This window comes from Phoxinus phoxinus (assembly GCF_949152265.1).
Source record: "Phoxinus phoxinus genome assembly, chromosome: 19".
NCBI lineage: Eukaryota > Metazoa > Chordata > Actinopteri > Cypriniformes > Leuciscidae > Phoxinus > Phoxinus phoxinus.
Window position 1 is genome coordinate 1,025,904 of NC_136894.1, and position 24,968 is coordinate 1,050,871.

Below are 24,968 nucleotides of genomic sequence, written 5' to 3' on the forward strand. Positions count from 1 at the left end.
CTACTGGAAAACTTAAGAAGCCAGCAGTGCATCTAGGGCTAGTTTAATGTGCAGCATAAAGGCCCATTTGCACTGCTATTCTTATTGCAACCCCACAGTTTGGTTTGTTTCAAGACTTTAATGTCAGATGTGTTTGATTAAAAGCAGATGGTTATTTTCTATCTATCTTTACAGTACCACAATCGCATACATAGGCCTACATAATTATTGTATTTTTGTGAAAAGGTTATTTATTTTTGTCACTCATCCATTCATTTCTGAACTCATTGACAGAGTGCACTTTATTTTGTGACAAATTCAAATATTTAATGAATGGTGTTAATTTTTTTCCGTGTATTAACTTGCACGGATTAATTGTTCACCACAAGACTAGTAATATCCGCTAACAAAGTAAATAGGGTCAATTTTGATTTCATGCCGACTTTAAATAAAGCTAATATATTTAGTGCAGTGTGTTGTAGGCCTATTCATGTGTTCTTGATGTAATAAATACATAATTTGCAATACATCAATACGTTCAGGTGCAAAATACAATGCGTCGCGACTCGTGTACATTTTTTAACTTTACAATAGTGTAAAAAGAGACCACGTAATCATTTGGATGGTTGTGGTACACTTCGATAATGAAAAGTTACAGTACCCGCCGGCAGGCTGCAGACGGTAGTTTTCTTATTTCCAGCGAAATACCAATAGAACCTGTCTTTAAGAACGTCTTGATCGACTAGGACACAACAACTAGGACACAACAACTCAACCCTCCCTCTCTTTCATTTCATGGTTTTTATGGTACCCTGATTTATGTTTGTTTTTCCCCCCAACATTTTTCAGTCAGTCAGACTCCTCCTACTCTTCCACCAAGATCATCATTAACTTTAGGCAGCTGCCGCCTCAACTCTGATTGGTTCTGTTCACGAGATGGGGTGGGACTTACAATTTTATTGGGTCCATCTGATGTTTGTCACTGACTGAAAAATTAATTAATACTTTAGATTGGACTGAATCATCAGACCGGGAGGATATACGTGGCACTACTGCTCGGTAAGCATGCTCAAACTGACATTTAAAATGGCATAATATTAATACGAATAATCTATATTGGATAAATAATAAATACAACAATTGTTTATAAAAAATATTATATATACTATTATACAATAAAATAATTGTTTATATATAAATATTTATTATACATTTATAATAAATAAATTCCAATTATTTATTATATTTTTTTAATTTGTTTTAAAAGCAGGTCTTCTGTGAGGTTGATACATTGATGAAATTCAGGTGAGTTAAATGTTTATGCACTTATAGAGCATGATATGCAGGTTTGACTAATAAAACTAAACTTTTGTTTGGACAATTCAAGTCAGTGTGTAAATATATATTATATAGTAGTCTAGAAGTGTCTTGTTGCACTCAGAGCAATACAATAATGACTAAAGAACATTCAAGAAGAATCAGTTATATTGACAATTTGTCCCTAGAGAGGGAAGGAGAGAGAGGGAGAGAGAGAGAGGGAGAGAGAGAGAGATTTTTTATTTTTACAATCGATTTATCATAATATTTGTTTACATTTTATATCACTTTACACACAACAAAACATTTTTTTAATAATAATAATTAATTAATAGTTACATTAACTTGTGCAAAAACAATTTCTTCATCATCAACTGAACACAAAGCATAGTTACAACACAACTGAATTTCAAAAGCTTTTATCGTGCTCATCAAGTTATGAAAATTAAAATCAATAAGAATTTTTGATTTTACCATATTTTTAAAAACTAATACATCATCTTGTCCTGACTTCTCTTCTATCTTATTTCTCCTAGTGATAGACAGCATATTTAGCTTGTCTCACAATACAATTAATGACATGACATTTGAACTTTTGTTTTGAACTGAACTTTTGATTTAAAAAAAAAAATCCCAAAACATAATATTGCTTTGAAAAACTAATATATCCCTCAGACGGTCCTCGGTCGTTTCTGACCGAAATATTTTCTGTTTTGAATTTTTTTAAATCACAGCTTCATCTGAATGTTATGAAACTTGGTGACTTTTATGGCATTAGGTATGTGAATACAAAAAAAAAATTGAGGTCATGATCCGAGCATGTTAAGTGGTCGTGAAAAAAATAGTCACACTTGTGGTCTTCGGTCAAAAATGACCGACCCATAGGAAATGAATGGGAAATTTACAAAAATTCAAAAATTCTCCGAATTTTTGTGTGTACAATCTACAAATTGGACACAATCCTAAAAAAAAGTACACCGCAGGAAAGGGGGGAAACTCTACAACATCAAGAGTGCAAAACAGACACACCCACCCACACACACACACATACAAACACACTTTTATACACATACACACTAATAAATTCAGATTACAAAAAATATGTTTTGAATTTTTTAAAATCACAGCTTCATCGGAATGTTACGAAACTTGGTGACTTTATGTATGTGAACACACAAAAAAATTGAGGTCATGATCCGAGCATGCTAAGTGGTCATAAAAAAAATAGTCACACTTGTGGTCTTTGGTCAAAAATGACCCCCATAGGAAATGAATGGGAAATTGACCAAAACACTAAAATTCACCCAAATTTTTTTTAATTTTTTTTTGAAGTACACAGCATTAAAGGGGTGACACTCTAAAACATCTAGAGAGAAAAAAAAATGAAAAAAAAAATTTAAACAAAAATGAAAAACAATTTTTTCATATTTTTTTTATTTTTTATATATATATTAAAAAAAATATATATTCATATTTATATTAAACATCATTATATCACTAAGCCATGATGACATATTAGGTGGATTGTGTGATTTCCACTCTAGGATAATTCTTCTAGGCTTTCTAACACAATGTTTAGGTTTGACTAGTCATAATGCAAAAACTAACACTTTAAATCACTATTTCTAAAAAAATATATATATAAAACTTGATAAGAAATAGTTTTTGAGATTGTTTAAATATATATTCAAATCCACAAAAAAAAAAAAAAAAAGTAAATGTGTCCATTAAACAGCTGGGGAAGTCACATGCCTCTCCATAGAGTGCTATTTATGCCATCTAGTGGTTACAACATGGTTCTACGCTTTCTCTCCATACTCTCACCAGATGGCGCTAATCTGCTTCAACCATTTTTTTTTGAAGGCCTAGACTCTATATTAAACTAAAATACTGCATAAAAAAAAAAAAAAAAAAAAAAAAAAAAGTAAAAAATTTGTATTATTTTCAATGGCAAAAATAGACCATAAATATTAATAAATTCAATCAAATTCTCTCAAAATACAAAATTAAAAAGAAAAAATATTATAGAACAAAAATAAATTGCATTGGTTTTACTGGGATGGAGGAAAATTAATTTTTAGGTGTCCGGTCACTTCTGACCGGGAAGGCCCAGGAGGTGACTCCGAAACGAAGACCATCAGAGGGTTTTAAACATATAAAAAAACAAACACTTAATAGGTCAAAAAGAGTCGATTACAGTACAAAAACTGGTCTCGTTCTAAACAAAAAGGACATGTCACTTACAGTGGGGTTTAAATAAAGGCATTTACAGCAGTAGCTCCATGTAAAATCCTCCATTGCAAATCACCAGGTTTGTAAAGTTCTCTCCAAATAGGTTTAGTTTCAAAATTTCTAATTTTTCTCTCCATGCTGTATCTGGTTTAGTACTTAAATTTCACTGATGAATAACAATATTTTCCCTTCTATATTGTACACAAATAAATATAATCATCACTAATTCCAAAATGTAACAGGGGGGCGAGTAAGATAAAACTCTTCTATAACAGGACAAATCTGGAAAAAGATCTTTACTGTCAGGGATTAAAGTCCCTGCACCAAACTCTTCTAAAAGTGTCTTCTCTTCAACAATTAAAATTATAGTTAATTTTTCAAGAAACGTTTGTGCAAAACGTATTGATCGAACTCCTAAAAGCATAGCAACTTTTTTAGCTACCAGTAAATCATAACCTGATTCATTTATGATGTTTTTATTAAGCTTAAAACGTTTTTTTATAACAATACATTTGTTAGACCAGGAAAATCTTCTCCCGAAGCATCAAACCTAGCTCCAAATACAACTGGTTCTTCCAACAACCAATAAAGAGAAGTTGCTGGTTCCATCCAGCGATGTTTAAAGAGACCCCACACTTTAAACAAATTTTGACAAAAAGGAGGAATTCCAGTAAAAGTCAATCTTTTATGATCCATTAAAAACAATGTCAAATCCACTTCCATATTGCCCTACTCTTCTCAAAATGCTTAAAGTCAATGGTCTCCACACAAGTGAATACGGTCCCATTAACAGTTTGTATGTATTGAGACGGTAAGTGGCTCTTCTGCTTGCCAGATTAATCAGTCCTTGACCTCCTTCTTCTTTGGGTAAAAACAGAATGCTTTGAGGAGTCCAGTGAAAGTTCACCAGTTTTCTTTGAATATTTACAAGCAGTCCATTTGGTGGGTCTACACAAGCAAGTTTATGCCACAATGAAGATGCCACAAAATTATTAATGATAAAAATACGTCCTCTATAAGATATCTGAGGGAGCAACCATTTCCATTTTTCCAATCAACCTTTTATTTTCTCAATTAGACCTTCCCAATTTTTCTTAATGAAGGCAGTGCTTGAAGTGGGGGAAAAAAGGTGCCAGTACTACTCTCTTGTATTGGCAAATCATGACATTTGAAATTTCAACACTGAACAAAAAAAACTTGGAGATATTGCTGGTACAACAACAATTTATTGTTATTTATTAACAACATAAATGTATTTAAACAAGTCGTGTGTGTGCGTGCGTATTCTGACTAGTTTACTCGTTTGTATTTATTTATTTATTTTAAAACACTGCTTTCACCCAAACTGAAAAATAAAAACAAGGTTAAATGGGAAAATTTTCTATAAATATTTTTGAGTCTTCATTTCCTTTTCTGACGTAGCCTACTCCAGTTCTTGTTAAAACACACTACACATGCAAATTCGTGTGAAAGTGTGCTTTCACTTTAATTGAGCGTGAGCAGCGCAGGAAAAATAGACTCACCGCCGAAACCCGCGGTTCACTGCTGCTCACGCGATGCTCCTGCTTGACGCGATGCTCCTCTCGGTGTGTGAATGCATGTTGATTAACATGCATGCCAAAAAAAATGCGCTGCTCACGCTTGTGGTGTGAAACAGCCGTAACGCCTTTTCTGTCAGTGGTAGCGTACCGGCTACATGATGTGAGAAGTAGCGGTATGCAAGAAAAAGTGCAGGTACGCTTAAGAGTAAAATGTAGAACTGGCGGTACTGCGTACCGGTGAGTAGGCTACCACCCCACTTCGAGCACTGAATGAAGGTTTCATTTTCTAGATAGACACCAAGATATTTTAAACCTCCTCTTTTCCAAATCAATCCTCCAGGTAAGTTGGGAAGATTTCCACTCCAATTTCCCACTAGTAGAGCTTCACTTTTCCCCCAATTGACTTTAGCAGAGGAAACTAATTTAAAATCATGAACTATTTTTTACTTAATAACTTAATAACCTCATCCTTTCCGTTTACAAAAACAATAACATCATCAGCATAGGCGGAAAGATGTAAAGACTTATTACAACCAGGAAAAAACAGACCTTTTAAATGAGCTCGCAACTTTTGAAGTAAAGGTTCGATGGCAAGAGAATACAACATACCAGACATGGCACATCCCTGCCTAACTCCCCTCTCAACCTTAAACGGAGCACACAAACCACCATTAATCTTAAGAACACTCTCAATGTTACAATACACAGCCTTAATCATGGATGTAAAAGCATGGCTAAAACAAAAATCCTCTAAAGTGTTCCATAAAAACAAATGCTCAACTCTGTCGAAGGCTTTCTCTTGATCAAGAGAAATCAGACCAGTAAAAGTATGAATAATTTTACTTAATTTCCAAGTTAAAAAATGATTTTGAGGGAGCGTCCATTTGTGCCACAGTTTAAAACCGTGAAGGGACTAAAGCTCCCTGTGCTCCCAACAGGTCTATCAGAATTTTTTTTTCCTTCAGATCATCAACATGCTTTCTATTTTTTTTTATGCTAATAAATCCTGCAAAACAATAATTTCCGTTTCTAATGTCTTTATTGACTGGGCTATGTCTCAAGTAACATTAAGAGTGTACTTTTGACAAAAATATCTAATAATAACTTTTTCCACAATCCCACCATTGCAGTAAAGAAGTATACAAATGTTTTTGCTGCTTAAAAGTTTCCCCAAAAAAACTAAAATTGTCTATACATTTTTCATCATTTAGCAATGAAGTATTAAAATTCCAGTATGCACTCTTATACTTGACACACTTAATTAAAACACTGCACAGAACTAAGCTGTGATCAGAAAACCCCACTGGAATAATATATATATATATATATTTTTTTTTAAAGATTATGTTGACGCTGAACACTATAAATTATGTCAAGCCGTGCCAAGGATATAGAATGTTCAGTACTATGAGCCCAAGTGTACTGTCTAACATCTTGATTCAAACTTCTCCATACATCACATAAATCATGAGTTTCAATTAGTTGTATAATTGTTTTCTGAGAAGCAGCGTGTGGTTCAATATGGTTCCTGTCCAACTTATCATTAGCGGTACAATTAAAATCTCTAAGAATAACAAATCTTCTGGACTTAAATCTTTCAAAACAGCATCCACCTTATCAAAGAAAATAACTATTTCTAATCCCAGGTGCATATTCAAAAGTACCATAGTGATTTTCTCAAATTTCACTTTGATCGTTAAAAAACGACCACCAATTATTTCCTCAACTTCACAAAACAGAGGTCAAACATTTTTATGAAAACAAAACAGCAACACCTCCACTAATAGAGGATTTGTGACTTGTCCCATTCTCTTCTCCAGTCGGTCTCATTTTTAAAATCACTGTGTGTTTCTTGTTCTTTTAAGACCATCTCTGGCACCATTTAAGTTTAAAGTTCCGATTATAGAAAATTTTCATATTTATTTTAGAGACCAGAAAAAAAATAGAGAAGAGGTGCCAAAAAAAAAGTTTGGCCAGAATTTTAGAAGTTGACAGCTTCATCATCTTTACATTTTTTTTTTTAGTTTGTTCACCAGTTTTCTAAGATGGTAAATCGCCACATCTTGAAAAGCTCCCTCTTTATTAGATACCTTTACATTGATGAATTAGCTATATATAAACAAATCAAGTTTTCATTTTGAGACCGATTTGAACTCTATCACTATCTGATCCCATATTTTCATCACCACCCTCATCCTTCTTAACTTGTTTAAAAGTTTTTCCACAGCTTTTTTTCTTTCTTTTAACTGGGATCTTGAAAACAGATTAACCCTCTGGGGACCAAGGTGTTTTTGGGGCCCTTGGGATGTTTTGAAATGTCCTGACATTTGTGCTTTTTTCAGTTATTTATAAACATGTTAATGGCAAAGGTGTAAATTTACTCTATATAGCACAAACGGGGCTACCATAATATGTGAGCAACATGTATGTACTTGTTTGGATTTTTAAGAGAATAATGTTTATGTGTGGTTATTGGAAAAAATAAAAATTAAAGTTGCTGAAATAAGACCACAAAACGCATACTAAATATGTGTTCCCAAGACTTTTGACTAATGGATGTTGTCGCTTCGAGTAGGCTAGGCTATGACCTTTTTTGACGGGCTACTCAAAGGTAAAACAGTCACGAGTGAACCATTCAACACAACGCCGCTTTGGACAACTTACTTTGCCTTTTCAACTGATTTAAAAAATGATAACAATTGCACTGTTCATTCGCGATGCTGAGACAATATGATCATGTCCCACAATCTCTCCCACCGCTAAACAACACTGCTCCACATTAATTCTCACTCCATGTTTACTCCCAGCATGCACTTCGAGAGAGAGAGAGAGAGAGAGAGAGAGAGAGGGAGGGAGGGAGAGAGGAAGAGAGAGAGGGAGGGAGGGAGAGAGGAAGAAAGAGAGAGAGAGAGAGAGAGAGAGAGAGGGAGGGAGGGAGGGAGGGAGGGAGAGAGGAAGAAAGAGAGAGAGAGAGAGAGAGAGAGAGAGAGAGAGAGGGAGGGAGAGAGAGGGAGAGGGAGGGAGGGAGGGAGGGAGAGAGAGGGAGGGAGGAAGAGAGAGAGAGAGAGAGAGAGAGAGAGAGAGAGAGAGAGAGAGAGAGAGAGAGAGAGAGAGAGAGAGAGAGAGAGAGAGAGAGAGAGAGAGAGTCAAATATTCTGTTCAGCTTGTCCACAGATAGGTTTGTTGCTTTATTGGCCTGACATTTGGAATATAGCCTATTGTTTTCATTATATTTAAATACAGAATTACACCACAATAGAAAAACAAACTAATAAACATTATAAAATATGCCTTTCCTTTTATTAATTATAACTAATTACACTTAGCCTATTTACAACAAACCATTTTATAATTACAGCAATCTTTGTTTAAATGAGGATGAGAAATTGAAAATGATTCCTTCATATGTTGACATGAGGTGTTGTTATGTTTTATATCAGGATGGCCATGAGTGTGGTTTTGTTTCTAACACTTTTTACTGGGATGTGCGTCACTGATTCCAGAGGTATATGTTTAAAATAATAGAAGTAAAAATGCCTGGATTTGAAAATCTGTAACCATTGTGTATCATTACATATTAATCAGATTAATTTATTAAAATTATAGGCTGAAATATAGTTATTGAAAATCTGTGATTTATTTATTTATGAAGACTGTGATATAATTTTTGTATTTAATAATGTGTGTATAACTGTTATTATTTTATTAACAGTAAAGGACACACCATCGTGCTCTTGTGATCTAAGTGAGTGTTTTTCATTAATTTGAATGTCAGAAACACATAGCTTATTATATTCTTACTGAACATTTGGTAACCAATAAGGGATAATGTACATCATCAAGACAGTTGTTATTGCAAAATAACCCATGGCTACTTGGCTATCCAAGAATAAATAATTTTGGACACAAAATATTGATTTGAGTTAAAATATTGTAATAACTGGCAGTTATTCGGTAGAGCGTGGGGGCTGAACGGAGCAAAACTACGCTATAGTACTCTCACTAAGTTAATTGATAGCGCGAAATACGCTAAAAAATTACCGCACAATCCAGAATTTCTAGTCTCTCTCTTCAAGAAAAGCATTGGTAAGGCAAATCAGTAGGACTCAATAACGGCTTCTTTCTCAGTTTATTCGGATCAATTACTACAATCTATCGCCAAGTGACTCCCCTACACATCTCTTTCCATGATGGTGAGAGACACGTTTTTTACATAACAAGGCAGTAAATGAACCAAGCCCACCTGAGCTAACTTGATTATAAACACACGTAACTTTGCTAACGCAAAAACCCAACCATCTTGCTTAAATAATAAATGATGAATCAATTACCCATATTGCACCCGGCTGCTAGCGCTGACTGCCGGAATGTTCGTTGGAAATATGGTTTCTGGAAACATTACAGTTTTTTCCAATTGCTAGCACACTAAAATGACATGCACAGCACAATTGTTTAAACTGACACACAGAGAGCAAAACTTATTCTCAAGTCTCCAAAAGTCTAAACACATTTTCTGCTTTACCCACATTTTGCAATTCAAAATGGCACTTTTTAAACGCACTGAACACCCTGCATAAGACACAACAATCTTTTATAAAGTCACATGTTTGCCATTTCAAAACACTGCCATTCAAAATTACACTACATGAGCTAATTGGCCAATACATGTGCCACCTGGCCAAACACCTCAATGGTTAATTGTTAACTGTCACAATCACAGACTCTGTAACCTCCCTCTCCAGCCATCAGAGGGCCCCCTTCCCTGAATATTGACTCTTTCACTACACACTACATTTCCCAACAGCCCCAGTTCAGACTCTAATCACTATGTCCAGCTGTATCTCATCTACTAGGCTTTTTAGCTGCACTGCACGCAGCTCTAAGTGCGAAGTCTTGTTTTGCTACTGTGAACACTACGGAGCGTTTATTCCTGCGACTGCCTGATCGTTTTGTGACCCTTCCGTTTTGGATATCTCCCTGTCTGCTGCCTGCCTACGTTACCTCTGCTTTGTCCTCTGACTCTGACTGTTTGCTGCCGGCCCTGATCCTCTGCCCGGTATTGTACTACGATTCAGCCCTGTCTTCACTGCTGTATCTGCTGGTTCTGACCCTTGCCTGTTTGACTACTCTGCTCAATAAATTAAGCTGCAAATGGATCTCTCTGACTCAGATGCTTCACAACAGAAGACTTTGCCGCCCCAAGATCCAGCAGCTATATCAACCTTGACCGCAACCTTCTCTGCCCAAGCAAGTCAACTCACTGCCCATTATCATCGTCTCACCTCGTTAACGGAGAAGTTGGTCAAAGCAGTACGAGGGCTTCAAGAGTCGTCATCAGCGCAATCACCCCCGCAAGTCGCAGCCGCTGTGGCCCATCCTGCAGTGATCCCTCCCCACCACGGGTCCTCGTCTTGCGCATCCATAAAAGTTTGACGGAGATCCTGGCAAATGTAAGGGGTTTTCTCCAATGCTCTTTATTCATTGCGCAACAACCCATGCTGTATTCCACCGAAGCTGGTAAGATCGCCTTTGTCTGCTCGTTACTCACTGGGAGGGCATTGGATTGGATAACGGCAGTGTGGAGGGATGATGGAACTGCATTCCCATCATTCAATGTGTTTCTCCAACGCTTTTGTGAGGTCTTCGAACATTCTAAAGAGGGGAAGGGTGCTGGCGATCGCCTGCTGGAACTCCCGCAGGGCAAATTTACTGCAGCTGAATATGCTCTTACTTTCCGCACCCTCGCTGCGCAGACTTCCTGGAATAACGACACGCTTAAAGTGGTCTTCCGAAGAGGCTTGAATCATGAACTTCAGTCCGAGTTAGTCTGTCGTGATGAAGGTAAAGACCTCGACCAGTTCATAAACCTCACCATTCAAATTGACAACCTCGTAAGATCTCGCCGAGCGAGCCATCGCACTATTCCTGTTCCCCGCAATGTCCAAATTCCCAGAGCTTCAATCCCCGCTCGCACTGAAGAACCCGAGCCCATGCAGATCAACTCCTACCATCTGTCCGCAGAGGAGAGAGAATGAAGGATCCTTCATCACCTGTGTTTGTACTGTGGCGAGGCTTGTCATCTTCGTATTGCCTGTCCATCCAGACCACGTCTAACAGCATCACGACCGGTGAGTCTCAATGTCGATGCATTAAACCCCAACTCATGTGTATCCGTGCCCGTTGTGATCACGGCCAACGGCCGGTTGATTACCACCAATGCTTTAGTGGACTCCGGAGCTGCCGGGAATTTCATATCTGCAGACTTTGCTCGATAACATAACATTAATCCGTTGTCCATCTTCATAGTCGAAGCCATCAATGGACGGCCACTAGGCTCAGGTCATGTTTCTCACATCACCCAGGAACTCCATCTACAAACTGAGGCACTCCACCGTGAGATCGTACAATTTTACATCTTCCACGCTCCGCACACACCTGTGATCCTAGGCCTGCCCTGGCTTCGCAAACACAATCCACAAATCTTCTGGAGAACCAACCAAATTGCTCGCTGGAGCGATTCATGCGGCTCCAAATGCCTCGTCCAGGTTGATCCATCACCCGTCCGAGTGATAACTTTACCCATGGGGAGATCCAGCACGAACAACCTCCCTTCCGAATATCACGATCTATCAGAAGCCTTCAGCAAAATAAATGCCTCTAAACTCCCACTTCATCGTGCCAGTGACTGCACCATTGACTGACTACCAGGGTCCACATCTCCCAAGGGTCGTATTATTCCTCTCTCCCAACCTGAATCCGAGTCCATGAGGAAATATATTGAGGAGGAACTCAAAAAGGGCTTCATTCGACCTTCCACGTCTCCGGTGTCTGCCGGTTTCTTCTTTGTCCAGAAGAAGGACGGAGGACTCCGACCCTGCATTGACTACCGTGCCCTGAATAACATTACTCTCAAGTTCCGCTATCCACTCCCCTTGGTACCAGCCGCTCTGGAATTTTTCCGCACCGCGAGGTACTACACCAAGCTTGATTTACGCTGTGCGTACAACCTCATCCGTATCAGGGAGGGGGACGAGTGGAAAACGGCCTTCTCCATCAGCACAGGGCACTACGAATATTTGGTCATGCCTTTCGGCCTGGCGAACAGTCCTTCCATTTTCCAGTCATTCATAAAAAACGTGTTCAGAGACATGCTTCAAAGAACAGTTATAGTATACATCGACGACATCTTGATTTACTCTGACACCTTGTCTGATCATGTGCAGCACGTTCGAGCCGTCCTCCAGAGGCTCATCCAGCACCAGCTATACGCGAAATTGGAGAAGTGTGAGTTTCATCACACCTCCACTACATTCTTGGGGTACGTCATCAGCCCAGAAGGAGTCGCCATGGACGAGGGCAAGGTCGGAGCAGTCCTATAATGGCCACAACTTACCACCATGAAAGAACTGCAGCGATTCCTCAGATTCGCCGACTTCTATCACCGCTTCATAAGAAACTTCAGTTCAGTGGCAAGCCCACTCACATCCCTGGTGAAAAAAGGAACACATCGTCTTCCATGGAATGAGTCGGCCACCCAAGCCTTTAATCAGCTCAAGCAGCGTTTCACCACAGCACACATCCTGCACCATCCTGACCCTGAATTACCATTAGTGGTCGAAGTGGACACTTCCAACACCGGCTTAGGAGCCGTTCTCTCTCAACGTCGGGGGTCACCGCCCAAACTGCATCCCTGTGCGTTTAACTCCCGCAAACTAAACACTGCCGAAAGGAATTACGATGTGGGAGATCGAGAGCTTCTAGCCATGAAGGCCGCCTTTGAAGAGTGGCGGCATTGGTTAGAGGGTGCTATTCAATCCTTTACCGTTTTTACTGACCACAAGAACCTGGAGTATCTACGCACCGCGAAGAGACTGAACCCCAGACAAGCGCGCTGGTCGCTGTTCTTTACCCGATTCCGCTTCAGTCACCTATCGTCCAGGTTCCAAGAACACCAAGGCGGATGCTCTATCACGTCAATGTGACCACGAGCTCACATCACAAGATCCCAAGACAATTCTGGCTCCAGACCTCATTGTCGCTTCCATTCAGTGGGACGTCGAGACCGAGATCGAGCAGATCAACTCCCGGTCTGAAGTCCCGTCTGCCTGTCCACCCAACCGGGTTTATGTCCCCGATACGCTCCGGAACCAGGTCCTGGAGCACGTTCATGCTCTTCCCAGCTCTGGACATCCGGGAATTACCACCACCATCCAGCTGCTCCAAAATCGCTACTAGTGGCCCTCTTTAGATCAAGACACCACTACCTTCGTTCGACATTGCCAAATCTGTAATACCCAGAAATCATCACGGCAACTACCTGCCGGTCTGTTACATCCTCTTCCCATTCCACAACACCCTTGGTCACATATAGCCGTCAATTTCATTACCGATCTGCCTGTCTCCGAGGATAACACCACCATCCTTACCATTGTGGATAGGTTCTCCAAGACCTGCAGCCTGATACCCCTGGCTAAGCTTCCTACTGCTTTACAAACAGCAGAGCACCTCTGCAACCTGGTATTCCGATTTTACGGCCTACACGAGGACATCGTCTCCGATAGAGGACCAAGTCTAGTCAGCCTTCTTCAAGACCCTTCAGATTAACGTCAATCTCACCTCAGGGTATCATCCTCAATCTAACGGGCAGGCCGAATGCATGAATCAAGAGGTCATACGATTCCTACGCTCTTACTGTCATCAACATCAGGAGGACTGGAGCCGCTATTTGGTATGGGCCGAGTATGCCCAGAATTCCATCCAGAAACATTCCATCGGCCTGACTCCTTTCCAGTGTATCCTGGGGTTTCAACCCGCCCCTCTTTCCATGGTCAGGAGAACCCACGAACGTCCCGGCCGTGAATGACTGGCTACAACGCAGTGAAGAAACATGGAATCAAGCCCATACGCACTTTTAACGAGTCGTTCGTCGCCAGAGAGAACAAGCCGATCGACGACGTCGTCCAGGTCCGGTGTACCACCCGGGCCAATGGGTCTGGTTATCCACCCGAGACCTACGCCTACGGCTCCCCTGTAAAAACGTCAGTCCCAGGTATGTGGGCCCATTCAAAATAACACGACGAATCACACCAGTCTCTTTCCGTCTTGCCTTGACTAACCTTTACCGTATTGCTCCCACCTTCCTCTCACTGCTCAAACCCGCTGATGGGTCCAACGAGAGAGAGGAGCAGAGGTCCCAGGAGCAGAGCCCCCAACCCATTCTAGTGGAGGGTGAGAAGGCCTATAGGGTCCAGGAACTCCTAGGGGCAACACCCTACAGTACCTGGTCGATTGGGAGAGATACGGACCAGAGGAGAGTTCATGGGTTAATACCACAGACATTCTGGACCCCAGTCTAATCACTGACTTCCATCACGCTCATCCCAACAAGCCTGCTCCCCGACCACGTGAGAGACCCCGACGTCGTCAGCCACCTCACGCCAGGAGTTGCTCACAGGGAGGGGGCTCTGTCACAATCACAGACTCTGTAACCTCCCTCTTCAGCCATCAGAGGGCACCCTCGCATGAATATTGACTTTTTCACTACACACTACATTTCCCAACAGCCCCAGTTCAGACTCTAATCACTATGTCCAGCTGTATCTCATCTACTAGGCTTTTTAGCTGCACTGCACGCAGCTCTCAGTGCGAAGTCTTGTTTTGCTACTGTGAACACTAGTGAGCATTTATTCCTGCAACTGCCTGATCGTTTTGTGACCCTTCCGTTTTGGATATCTCCCTGTCTGCTGCCTGCCTACGTTACCTCTGCTTTGTCCTTTTACTCTGACTGTTTGCTGCCGGCCCTGATCCTCTGCCCGGTATTGTACTACGATTTAGCCCTGTCTTCACTGCTGTATCTGCTGGTTCTGACCCTTGCCTGTTTGACTACTCTGCTCAATAAATTAAGCTGCAAATGGATCTCTCTGACTCAGATGCTTCACAACATTAACACTGCAATCTTTTTCAGTTTTTTGTGAGCATATTTTTGTTCAGTCCAATGTAAATATATCTGCTGTGCATATGTTGCACTGACTTGTTTGGTGCAGAAAAAAAAAATATATCTTTCAACAGCATGTGTGTGTATCTGCAAATATTTCTGTGCATGTGAACAATCTGAAGAATTTTCTACAATTTGAACTATTTCATTATGCCCAACAGTGTGTAGTTGGTTAGACAAAATACTGGTAATATGAATGAAGTGTGTACCATTTTGTGCAAAATTTTGATTTTGATAATGCTATATGTAGTTTTGGTTGCAGTGCTTAATTTTGCAGGATAAATTAGGTATTTTGCAGTTTGGGTGTGTGGTTTTGTTAATTGTGTTAAGTATTTTGATAAAACAAGCTTAGTTTGCAAAATTGTGTGTTAGCAATTGGAAAAAACGTCTCTGTTACTAATGTAACCCTCGTTCCCTGAAGGAGGGAACGGAAGACGTAACGTCGACGTGACGATGTATTTGGGATCACTTCAGGGAGCCCTATCATCTTCGAGTGTCTACAGAACAAGCCAATGAACTTTGGCGTACGTGAATCGCGTATAAACAGAAAGCGGGCGCACGCACACATTGTTTTTCGCTGAGGAGCCGAGATCGTGACGGCCATTACAGCGATGGTCAGCAACGGTGGCGACGGGACGTTACGTCTCCCGTTCCCTCCTTCAGGGAACGAGGGTTACATTAGTAACCGAGATGTTCCCTATCAGTCGGCTCACGTTCGATGTAACGTCGATGTAACGACGTAATTGGGATCCCTATGGAAAACGCCATGGTTGCTGCCACATCCAGCGCCCTACGCAACACTCTCAGACCCCCAACTGGCTGGGGCGGAAGACCTGCGTAGAGGGAGTTCAACTGCTGTTCCGTTATATCCTACACAGTGGAACTCTTGGATAACACGCTCTGTCCGCGTACAGATGCAGAGCGCAAACGGGACAGAGAAAAGCCAGGGTCTGCCTCCTCCGAAGGCAGCGGTTGCAGGTTAACCACCTGGTCCCGAAAGGGAGTGGTAGGAACCTTGGGCACGTATCCGGGCCGGGGTCTCAGGATCACATGAGAGTTATCCGGGCTGAATTCTAGGCACGATTTGTCGACCTAAAATGCATGCAGGTCCCCTACCCTCTTGATGGAGGCCAATTCAACCAGGAGTACTCTTTTACAGGACAGAACTTTAACTCAGCTGATTGCAAAGGCTCAAAGGGTGGTCTCTGAAGTGCCGAAAAGAGCAGAGACAAGTCCCAAGAGGGTATAGAGAGTGGGCGAGGCGGATTTAGTCTCCTCACCCTCCTCAGGAACCTGACGATCAGGTCGTGCTTTCCCAATGACTTACCTTCAACTGCATTGTGATGTGCGGCAATCGCAGAAACATAAACTTTGAGGGTGGAGAGAGACAGCCTTCGCTCCAACCCATCTTGAAGGAAGGAAAGCATGACTCTGATCGAGCAAGATCGGGGGTTCTCCTCGTGAGAAGAACACCAGTCAACGAACAGGTTCCACTTCAACGCATAGAGGCGCCTCGTAAAGGGGCTTTAGCGGAAGGGATTGTGTCAAATATTGCTTGGGGTAGGTCACCTAGAACCTCCGCCTGTCCAGGGACCAGACATGGAGTTTCCAGAGGTCTGGACGCGGGTGCCGCAGGGTGCCCCGTCTCTGAGAGAGCAGGTCCTCTTGAGGAATGGGCAAGGGAGGGGCTGTCGCGAGGAGCACGAGTTCCGGGAACCAAATCCAGTGGGGCCAATATGGCGCAACTAGCAAGACCTGCTCCTTGTCCTCCCTGACTTTGCACAAGGTCTGTGCAAGAAGGCTCACTAGGGGAAACGCATACTTGCGTAGGCCCCTGGTTCAGCTGTGTGCCAGAGGATCCGTGCAGAGGGTCCCCTCGGTCAGGGAATAGAACAACTGGCAGTGAGACGTGTCTGGAGCGGCAAAGCAGATCTACCTGTGCGGTCCCAAAGCGCCTGAAAATCAGCTGGACCACCTGGGGATGGAGTCGCCATTCTCCCGGTGGCACCTGCTTCCGTGAGAGCTCGTCGGCTGCACGGTTGAGCAGGCCCGGAATATAAACGGCACGAAGCGACCTCAGATGCTTCTGACTTCAAAGGAGGAGATGGCGGGCGAGTTGTGACATGCAGCGGGAGCGTAGACCACCCTGACTGTTGATGTACGCAATGTTTGCAGTGCTGTCCGTACGGACCTGTACATGCTTGCCTAGTAGCAGCGTTTTGAAGAGGCCAAGCGCAAGATGTACTGCAAACAACTCGGGGCATTTGATGTGCCAATGCAGTTGTGGCCCTGTCCACAGACCTGAAGCTGCATGCCCGTTGTACGTGGCCCCCCAGCCGGTGGTAGAGGCATCCGTGGTGACCACAGAGTGCCTGGACACTTGTTCTAGGGAAACACCTGCCCGCAGGAACGAAGAGTCCGACCACAAGCTGAGAGTTAGGCAACAGTATGGGGTCACTTGGCCCATGTCGGGACTCGATCGTCGCTGCCAGTTGTTCCGCCCAGGTCATTGAGATCGAACAATTTAAATCTCCTTGTGACTGTAAGAACAAATTTTAAACGTAAAGGTGACAGAGCGTTTTCTCGAGTCGGTTGTATACTGTGGAATAACCTCCCGCACTCTGTCAGATCAGCAAAGTCGTTGGCTGTGTTTAAATCGTTGTTGAAAACCTACTTACTAGAGGTAGCATGGGGGTCAGTCTGAACTGAATCACAAACCGTGGCTGCAGATGCCATATGTCCCAGGAGTCTCTGAAAAAAGTTTCAGTGGTGCCGCTGTTCTGCGCCTGAGTGTGCTCACGGAGTTCAACACTGACTGGACGCAGGCCTCGGTGAGGCGCGCTGTTGATCGGGTCCAGCTCCATACCGAGAAAAGAGATCCTCTGCCAGAGGGTGAGTTTGCATCTTTTCCCAGTTGACCCAACGCCCTAGGTGGCTGAGAACCAGCACGGCACGCCCCGAGAAACCTATCGTCCAACCGGGAAGGTTCGTGGTGGAGGGTTCCACACAAGCCCGACCTTCTCTGTGGCCCGGGAAAGCATAGCCGCCCATTCTGGATCGGACTCGGGCAACGCTACACTCCCCGAAGGGGGCAACACAGCCGAATCCTCATCTCCAGAGGACTGAAGCTCCCCCCCAGATACTGCGATCGACATCTGATTGTCAGGCGGTGCCCCAAAGGACACGGCTGGTCGTCCATGAGAAGGACCAGCAAGCTCCATTGGGGGCTCCAACGGCGGCAGTGCTTGTGAGGAGTGAGGGACCCACAGAGATTGTCTAGGCGGGGAAGCCCTCACGATGATCCTCAGATCACCCTGGCCATGCACAGAAGTAGGTGGTCTATTCTGAGGTCCAGAATAGACGCTAGATCGGGGCATAGGTGAGGGGACTGCACCTCCCTTGAGGTAAGCGACTCTCGACCTTAACGCTGCCATAGTCATATTTCTGTAATGGGAACATGAACTATTCACAAAGGCTGCCTCAGCGTGCTGAATGCCCAAACATGAGAGGCAGCTATTATGGCCGTCAGAAACGCACAAGCGGAATGACATCCTGGAAAGGACGCAGGGTCACGCTTGTGTTGCTCTTTTAGTTAGAAAAAGAGGCTTTCCATGCTGAGGCACCCAGGGATAGCCACGGTGTAATGTATACACACTCAGGGGAAATGCCCACAGAAACTGACACACACACACACACACACACACACACACACACACACACACACACACACACACACACACACACACACACACACACACATACACACACATACACACACACACAGTGTAATGCTGTAAAAACAGCAGTTTGTGAGCTGTAATGCTCGTCACCGCTCATCGCGCCGGCACACCAACACGAGACAGAGTTCTTCTCTCAATATCCAACAGCAGAGTCTCTTCCTGCAGCACTCGTGAAGTCAAACAGAAGCTCGGCTCTGAAGTGAAAGACAATGTGTGCATACGCCCGCTTCCTGTTTATAACTCCGCTGCAGGACGTGACGCGATTCACACACGGCAACGTTCATTGGCTCGTTCTGTAGACACCTGAAGATGATAGGGCTCCCTGAAGTGATCCCAATTACGTCGTCATGTCGACGTTACGTTGAACATGAGTGACTTATAGGGAACGGTATTGCTATTTGCTGTTGATGATGTCATTATCTGGAAATATCAGACCTCGGAATGTCACGACTGATCAATCAGATTCAAGTATTCCAGAGATAATACTTCCAGAGATTAATACACTCCGTGTAATAAACAGTTGGATTAGCATTATTTTGCAAATTATATTGGGATTATACTTTAGAAAAAGAAAAGTTTTTTATTATTTTATGTTAAACAGGGAATCTTGCTCTTGGAGCCACAGCTGTCCAGTCTTCCACAAACAATAAAAATCAAACAGGAGCTGAAAAGGCTGTCGATGGCAACAGGAATTCACTGTTCAATCTTGGGTCATGCAGTCACACTAATGCGGACAAAGACCCCTGGTGGAGAGTTGACTTGGGGGAAATCCACGGGGTGACCAGTGTTAAAATCACTAATCGTGGAGATGCTGTTCCATTGAGGATAAATGGAGCTCAGATCCGTATCGGCAACAGCCTGGATAATAATGGCAACAATAATGTTCTGTAAGTATTGTCTCTCTCTTAATGCTCTTAGACAATTACTGAATTAGATAACATTACTTTGAAAAAAATACTTTAATATAAAAACTTGCCTTTGACAGAAGTATATTTAATATGCTTCATGCCGTTTTGATACGCCCCTCTCTATTTCTCTGTGTGTCTTCACAGCGCTGCAACTGTTGAGACCATCCCAGCTGGAGAAACAAAAACATTTGAGTTTAAGCCTATTAATGGACGATTTGTCAACATTTTTATACGTGGGCGCAATAAACATCTCACACTGTGTGAAGTCGAGGTGTTTGCAGGTGAGGGACAGAGAGAAGAAGGCTCCTTGGTAGAATTTGATTATGTTCTTATTAATGTGTGTATAACTGTTATTATTTTATTAACAGACACATCAACGTACAATTGCGTTCCAAGTGAGTGTTCTTCATTACTTTGAATGTTGTCAGTATCACATAATATAACATAATATTATTTCTGAATATATTCTTACATATTAGATTCTTACTGAACAAGGGATGATAATGTACACCAACACAGTTGTTATCACAAAGTAAACCCTGAAAGGTTGATCAGGACCCCGTCTTATTACATGACTACTAACCACAAATAAATAATTTTGGAAACAAAATATTAATTTGAGTTTAAATATTATATTGGCTCACTTGTAATAAACGCAAAGCTTCTGTGAAGAAAGAATATTCCTACCAAGACAAACGAACAAGTTCAAACAAGACAAACATTTAAGGGATAATGTACAGTCATGTACAACATATTCATAATTACATGAACATATTGATTTGAGATGAAACTGTTATAAATGCTTGCCTGTTTATTATCTTAGAATCCATTAAAGTGTACAAAAACATTCTGTACGTCATTCGTGTATAACACGCAGTTAACAAAGTAACATTTAGTACTGAGACTATGTAGTGTTCGTCTTGTTGCACGAATGACTGTTCCTCTGCATCTAAATATAAACCGGACATACCTTTATCCACACAGAGGGATGGTGTTCTTTGTGTTTCCTCCTTTTGCTGCCACTTTGCGTCTACATTTTTTGCAAATTGTATATCCTCGATGACAACCACACGTTTTTTTCTACATCCAAATATTTCCCATACTGGCATTGGTTCGCTTTCGACGGCGTGGTATTACTTTTTTCTTTTGCACATTTGTTCTCCCGCCCTTGCAGTAGTTTCTGGAGCGCGATTTTTTCCCCTTTGTATTATTATTATTATTATTTTTTAATTTTTTTTACTCCGTAACGGATATGATTTAAAATGTAGTGAAGTACAATAATTCAATCAAACCGTACTTAAGTAAAATTACAGATTTGAAAAACTACTTAAAAAAGTAGAAGTACACAAAAAACTACTCAATTACGTAACGCGAGTAAATGTAATCCGTTGCTTTCCACCTCTGCCAATCAGATTCAAGTATTCCAGAGAGCCGTTTAATAATTACATAGCATAGGATTACATAGTTTACATTATTACATACATTATATTGGGATTATACTTTAGCAAATTAAAGTAATAAAAATAAAAGCTGTTGTTTATTATTTTATGTTAAACAGGGAATCTTGCTCTTGGAGCCATAGCTTACCAGTCTTCCACATTCCATGAACGCAGTGGAGCAATAGCTAAAAAGGCTGTCGATGGCAACAGGAATTCTATTATGAGTGGTGGGTCATGCACTCATACTAATTGGGAGCGGAATCCCTGGTGGAGAGTTCACTTGTGGAAAGTCTACAACATAAACAGGGTTAGCATCACTAATCGTGGAGATGGTTATGCAGAGAGGATAAATGGCGCTCAGATCCGTATCGGCAACAGCCTGGATAATAATGGCAACAGAAATGAGCTGTAAGTATTGTCTCTCTCTTAACACTTACACAAATGCTTGGAAAATGAGTAAATAAGATAACATTACTTTGAATAAATTGTTTTAATTTGAATTTTGACAGAAGTATATAATATTACTCTATTTCTCTGTTACTCTGTGTCTTCACAGGGCTGAAGCTGTTGTGTCCATCCCACTTGGAGAGACAACAACATTTCAGTTTAAGCCTATTAAGGGGCGATATGTCAACATTCAAATACCTGGGCGCAATGAATATCTCACACTGTGTGAGGTCGAGGTGTTTGCAGGTGAGCAATAAAAGGAAAGAGACCTGGGGCCATATTCACAAAGAATTTTAAGGCTAAAAGTAGCTCCTAACAGGCGAATTTAGGAGCAACTCCTAAAAATAATGGGCGTGTCACTCCTAACTTTAGGACTCCTAATTTTTTTCACTAAGAGTAATTCACGAAGCATTTTAGCCCTAAAAGTAGCACCTAAGTCTGGGACAGCTTAAAAGAAGTCGAGAGGACTCCTAACTCACTAAGACCTATTCACAACGGGTCTTAAAATCGCCGCGCGACGCTGTGTATTGGAGACACTCAATGACACGGAGTTATTACAAAGATACCGCCTTAACCGTGAGGGAATACTGATTGTTGTGGATCTTGTGAGGGATGCAATAACAGCGCCAACTAATCGCAACAACCCAATCAATGCCGAATTTAAATGTATGATAACACTTCGCTACCTGGCAACGGGGAAAATGCAATTGTGTAATACACTCTGTAGACCCCATATTATTCGACAGTTCTTTTTCGACAAAGTTTTCCTTTGGACATTCGCCAACTCCAAAGAAACAAAGCCAGCTTTATGGATATTGCCGTTGTGCCCGGAGTGGTCGGTGCTATAGACGGGACACATATTAAAATAATGCACCACGTCAGGATGAGGACATGTTTGTGAATAGAAAGAAAACCCACTCAATACCCAGATTGTGTTCGATGCAAACTTCACAATTCTCGATGTTGTATCCCAGTGCCGAATTTCCCTTTTATTACGTTATTTTTTTCAGCACCAACTGGGCCAGCAGCAGTAACTGATCCTGCGTCCAGTTGGGCTTTCTTTTCCGTTTTGGCGAGTTCATAATCTAGCGTCATTCAACTATTACATTACTTCAATAGGAGCAACATTTCCTTGCTTTAACTAGTCTATTTAGGCTAATAGGATGTCAATTAACCAAGCAAGTGTTAATGCAAGTGTCGTTTTTCATTATTAGGCAAGTGGCGGTTTTCATTAGGGTATTAGGCTACCTTGATTTAATTTAATTCACAACTTTTCTCTCTCTCTCTGCCTTTTTAGAATTACACTTCACTGGGTCCTGCACAAACATGTCATTATATATGCATTTCGATGACATTATTATTATTATTTTGTGTAGGACACAGACATATTTAGATGTCGTAATTCCATGATTTGGTGCGTCTGTGTTGGTTCGCATGATGGCCCTGTCATCTAACAACCAATCACCGTGATCATTGCGAGGAAGCTCGTGCATGAGAATTGACGTCATCCATAGCAACGAAGACTCACTCTTAGTTTAGGAGTTGTCATTTTTCCTTACTAAGAGTAGGTCTGAAAGGCGTTGTGAATAACTTTTAAGAGAACACTACTAGCTAAAATCTTTTAGTGCGATTTAGGAATACTCCTAGTTGTAAGATAAAATTCTTTGTGAATACGGCCCCAGGTTTGTAGACATTTGTACTATTTATACTATGTGCACATTGCCTTAATGATTTTTTCCCTGATTTCATTGCTAGATTAAGTGGAATGAGAGGATGTTACACCACAGTCCACTGATCCTACAAGCAAAATAACAAACTTCAGTTTTCTGAGCAATACTAATATTGCACTTGTTTAAATTTTTTCCCCCATTTTACCTATGCACCTTTTATCCTTAAGATAAATGATAGGTTTCTGTGCACATTAAAGGTTTGAAATGGGTTTTAAAATGTACCTGATTCTTAACCCCAGTTTGATCCAAGGGTTTGTGTATTTACCCATCTTTGTTTCTTTCTGCTTTCTTTATCAATAAATTGCTACAGCATTGCAAGTTTTATTGTATGTTTCTGAATCAAAAATTTGGATATTTACAATGAGGAGGTATAGTGTTACATAGCTACCCATCTAGGGTTGAGGAGCTGGTAACAAAGTAAAGAAGAATTACATTTTACAAAAAAAGAGAAAGAGAAAACCATGGAGAGAACGAGGATTTCCAATTGTCCCAGAATCAACAACAACAACCACGAATTCATCCAAAATTAACTTTTAATTTTCAGAGAGAATAAAGGAACAATACTTTACTTATTTACTTATTTTTATTCGTTTTTAATGTATGTTGTTGTATGTATGGACGTTGCACGTTGTCCAAGACAAATTTCCCAGTGATGGGACAAATAAAGTGTAAAGTAAAGTAAAGTAATAGCCAAACCAGAAATATCAATATCAAAAAGAATAATAATGAAAATAGGGGCAATTGCTTCAGGGTAGAGTTTTGCAAAAAGGAAAGGAAAAAAAAACTAACCAAGATATCTCTCTAAATTACCTTGAGAAAGATAATCTAGAATAACAATTGAACCATAAACGGGGGGGGGGGGGGGGGGGGGGGTGCTACCACAGAAACCGAAAATTCTCAGGACAGCAGGATGTGTCCAAATTTAATCTTAACCGTTCCATTGCATGAGAAACGATCTGAAAACAGGGCTCTAAGTTTAAAATACCAAACTTGTCCTTTAAAGGGATATGTTTTGAGTATTTAAAACTTTATCAACTAAAATATCTAGCTACCGGCAGACAGCCGTACGCATCGATTTACAGTGGAAAAGGAACCCCTGACCCCGACGCACAACGTAATGACGAACGCGGAAGGGCAGAGGATAGAGCAAAACAAAACACCAGTCACGAATTAGAAGTTTAAAACAACAATTTTTAAAGAGAAATGTGGGAGGAGCTTGAGTTTGTTGCACAGCCTTGTTTGTTTGAACCGCAGGATGCGTCTGAACTTACAATACTCCTACATCCTACTGTAAAAAATTGCTGTAAAAAAATTGCCAAAATTTGACAGTAACATGCTGTTTTCCATTAAAAGAGAAAAGATTAATTCTGGGTGATATGTCGTTTTCGAGAAAGTAGCCTACAGGAATATACCTTAATTAACAGCAATCAAAGTCGACATTCAGAGGCTGTGTTCCAAATCACACCCTATACCCTCATTCACTATTGCCTACATTAGTTCAATAATAAAGTTCAGAGGTGTCAAAAGTATTCACATTCATTACTCAGGTAGAAGTATACATTATAGGGTTTAGAAAAAGACTTATGTAGAAGTTGAAGTATCAACTCAAGCTTTTTACTCAAGTAAAAGTGTAAAAGTACT

General features: G+C 41.2%; 1 protein-coding gene across 1 annotated transcript; it reads left to right on the forward strand.

The window, feature by feature from the left end:
• Positions 1-982: 982 nt before the first annotated feature.
• On the forward strand, positions 983-23,766 carry LOC306987164 (fucolectin-7-like). The gene is made up of 10 exons (XM_079591234.1): positions 983-1,038; positions 1,247-1,284; positions 8,510-8,574; positions 8,782-8,814; positions 19,405-19,690; positions 19,856-19,992; positions 20,080-20,106; positions 21,270-21,558; positions 21,707-21,843; positions 23,353-23,766. The coding sequence occupies exons 2-10, from the start codon at positions 1,274-1,276 to the stop codon at positions 23,355-23,357; spliced, it is 990 nt and encodes a 329-aa protein (XP_079447360.1). The 5' UTR covers positions 983-1,038; positions 1,247-1,273; the 3' UTR covers positions 23,358-23,766.
• Positions 23,767-24,968: the final 1,202 nt, after the last annotated feature.

What these genes read in the sequence shown, in the direction of transcription:
- LOC306987164 (XM_079591234.1), top strand. An exon ending in GTGCGTCACTGATTCCAGAG is followed by an intron (nt 8,575 to 8,781) that starts GTATATGTTTAA and finishes TTTTATTAACAG; the next exon opens with TAAAGGACACACCATCGTGC. An exon ending in AATGGCAACAGAAATGAGCT is followed by an intron (nt 21,559 to 21,706) that starts GTAAGTATTGTC and finishes GTGTCTTCACAG; the next exon opens with GGCTGAAGCTGTTGTGTCCA.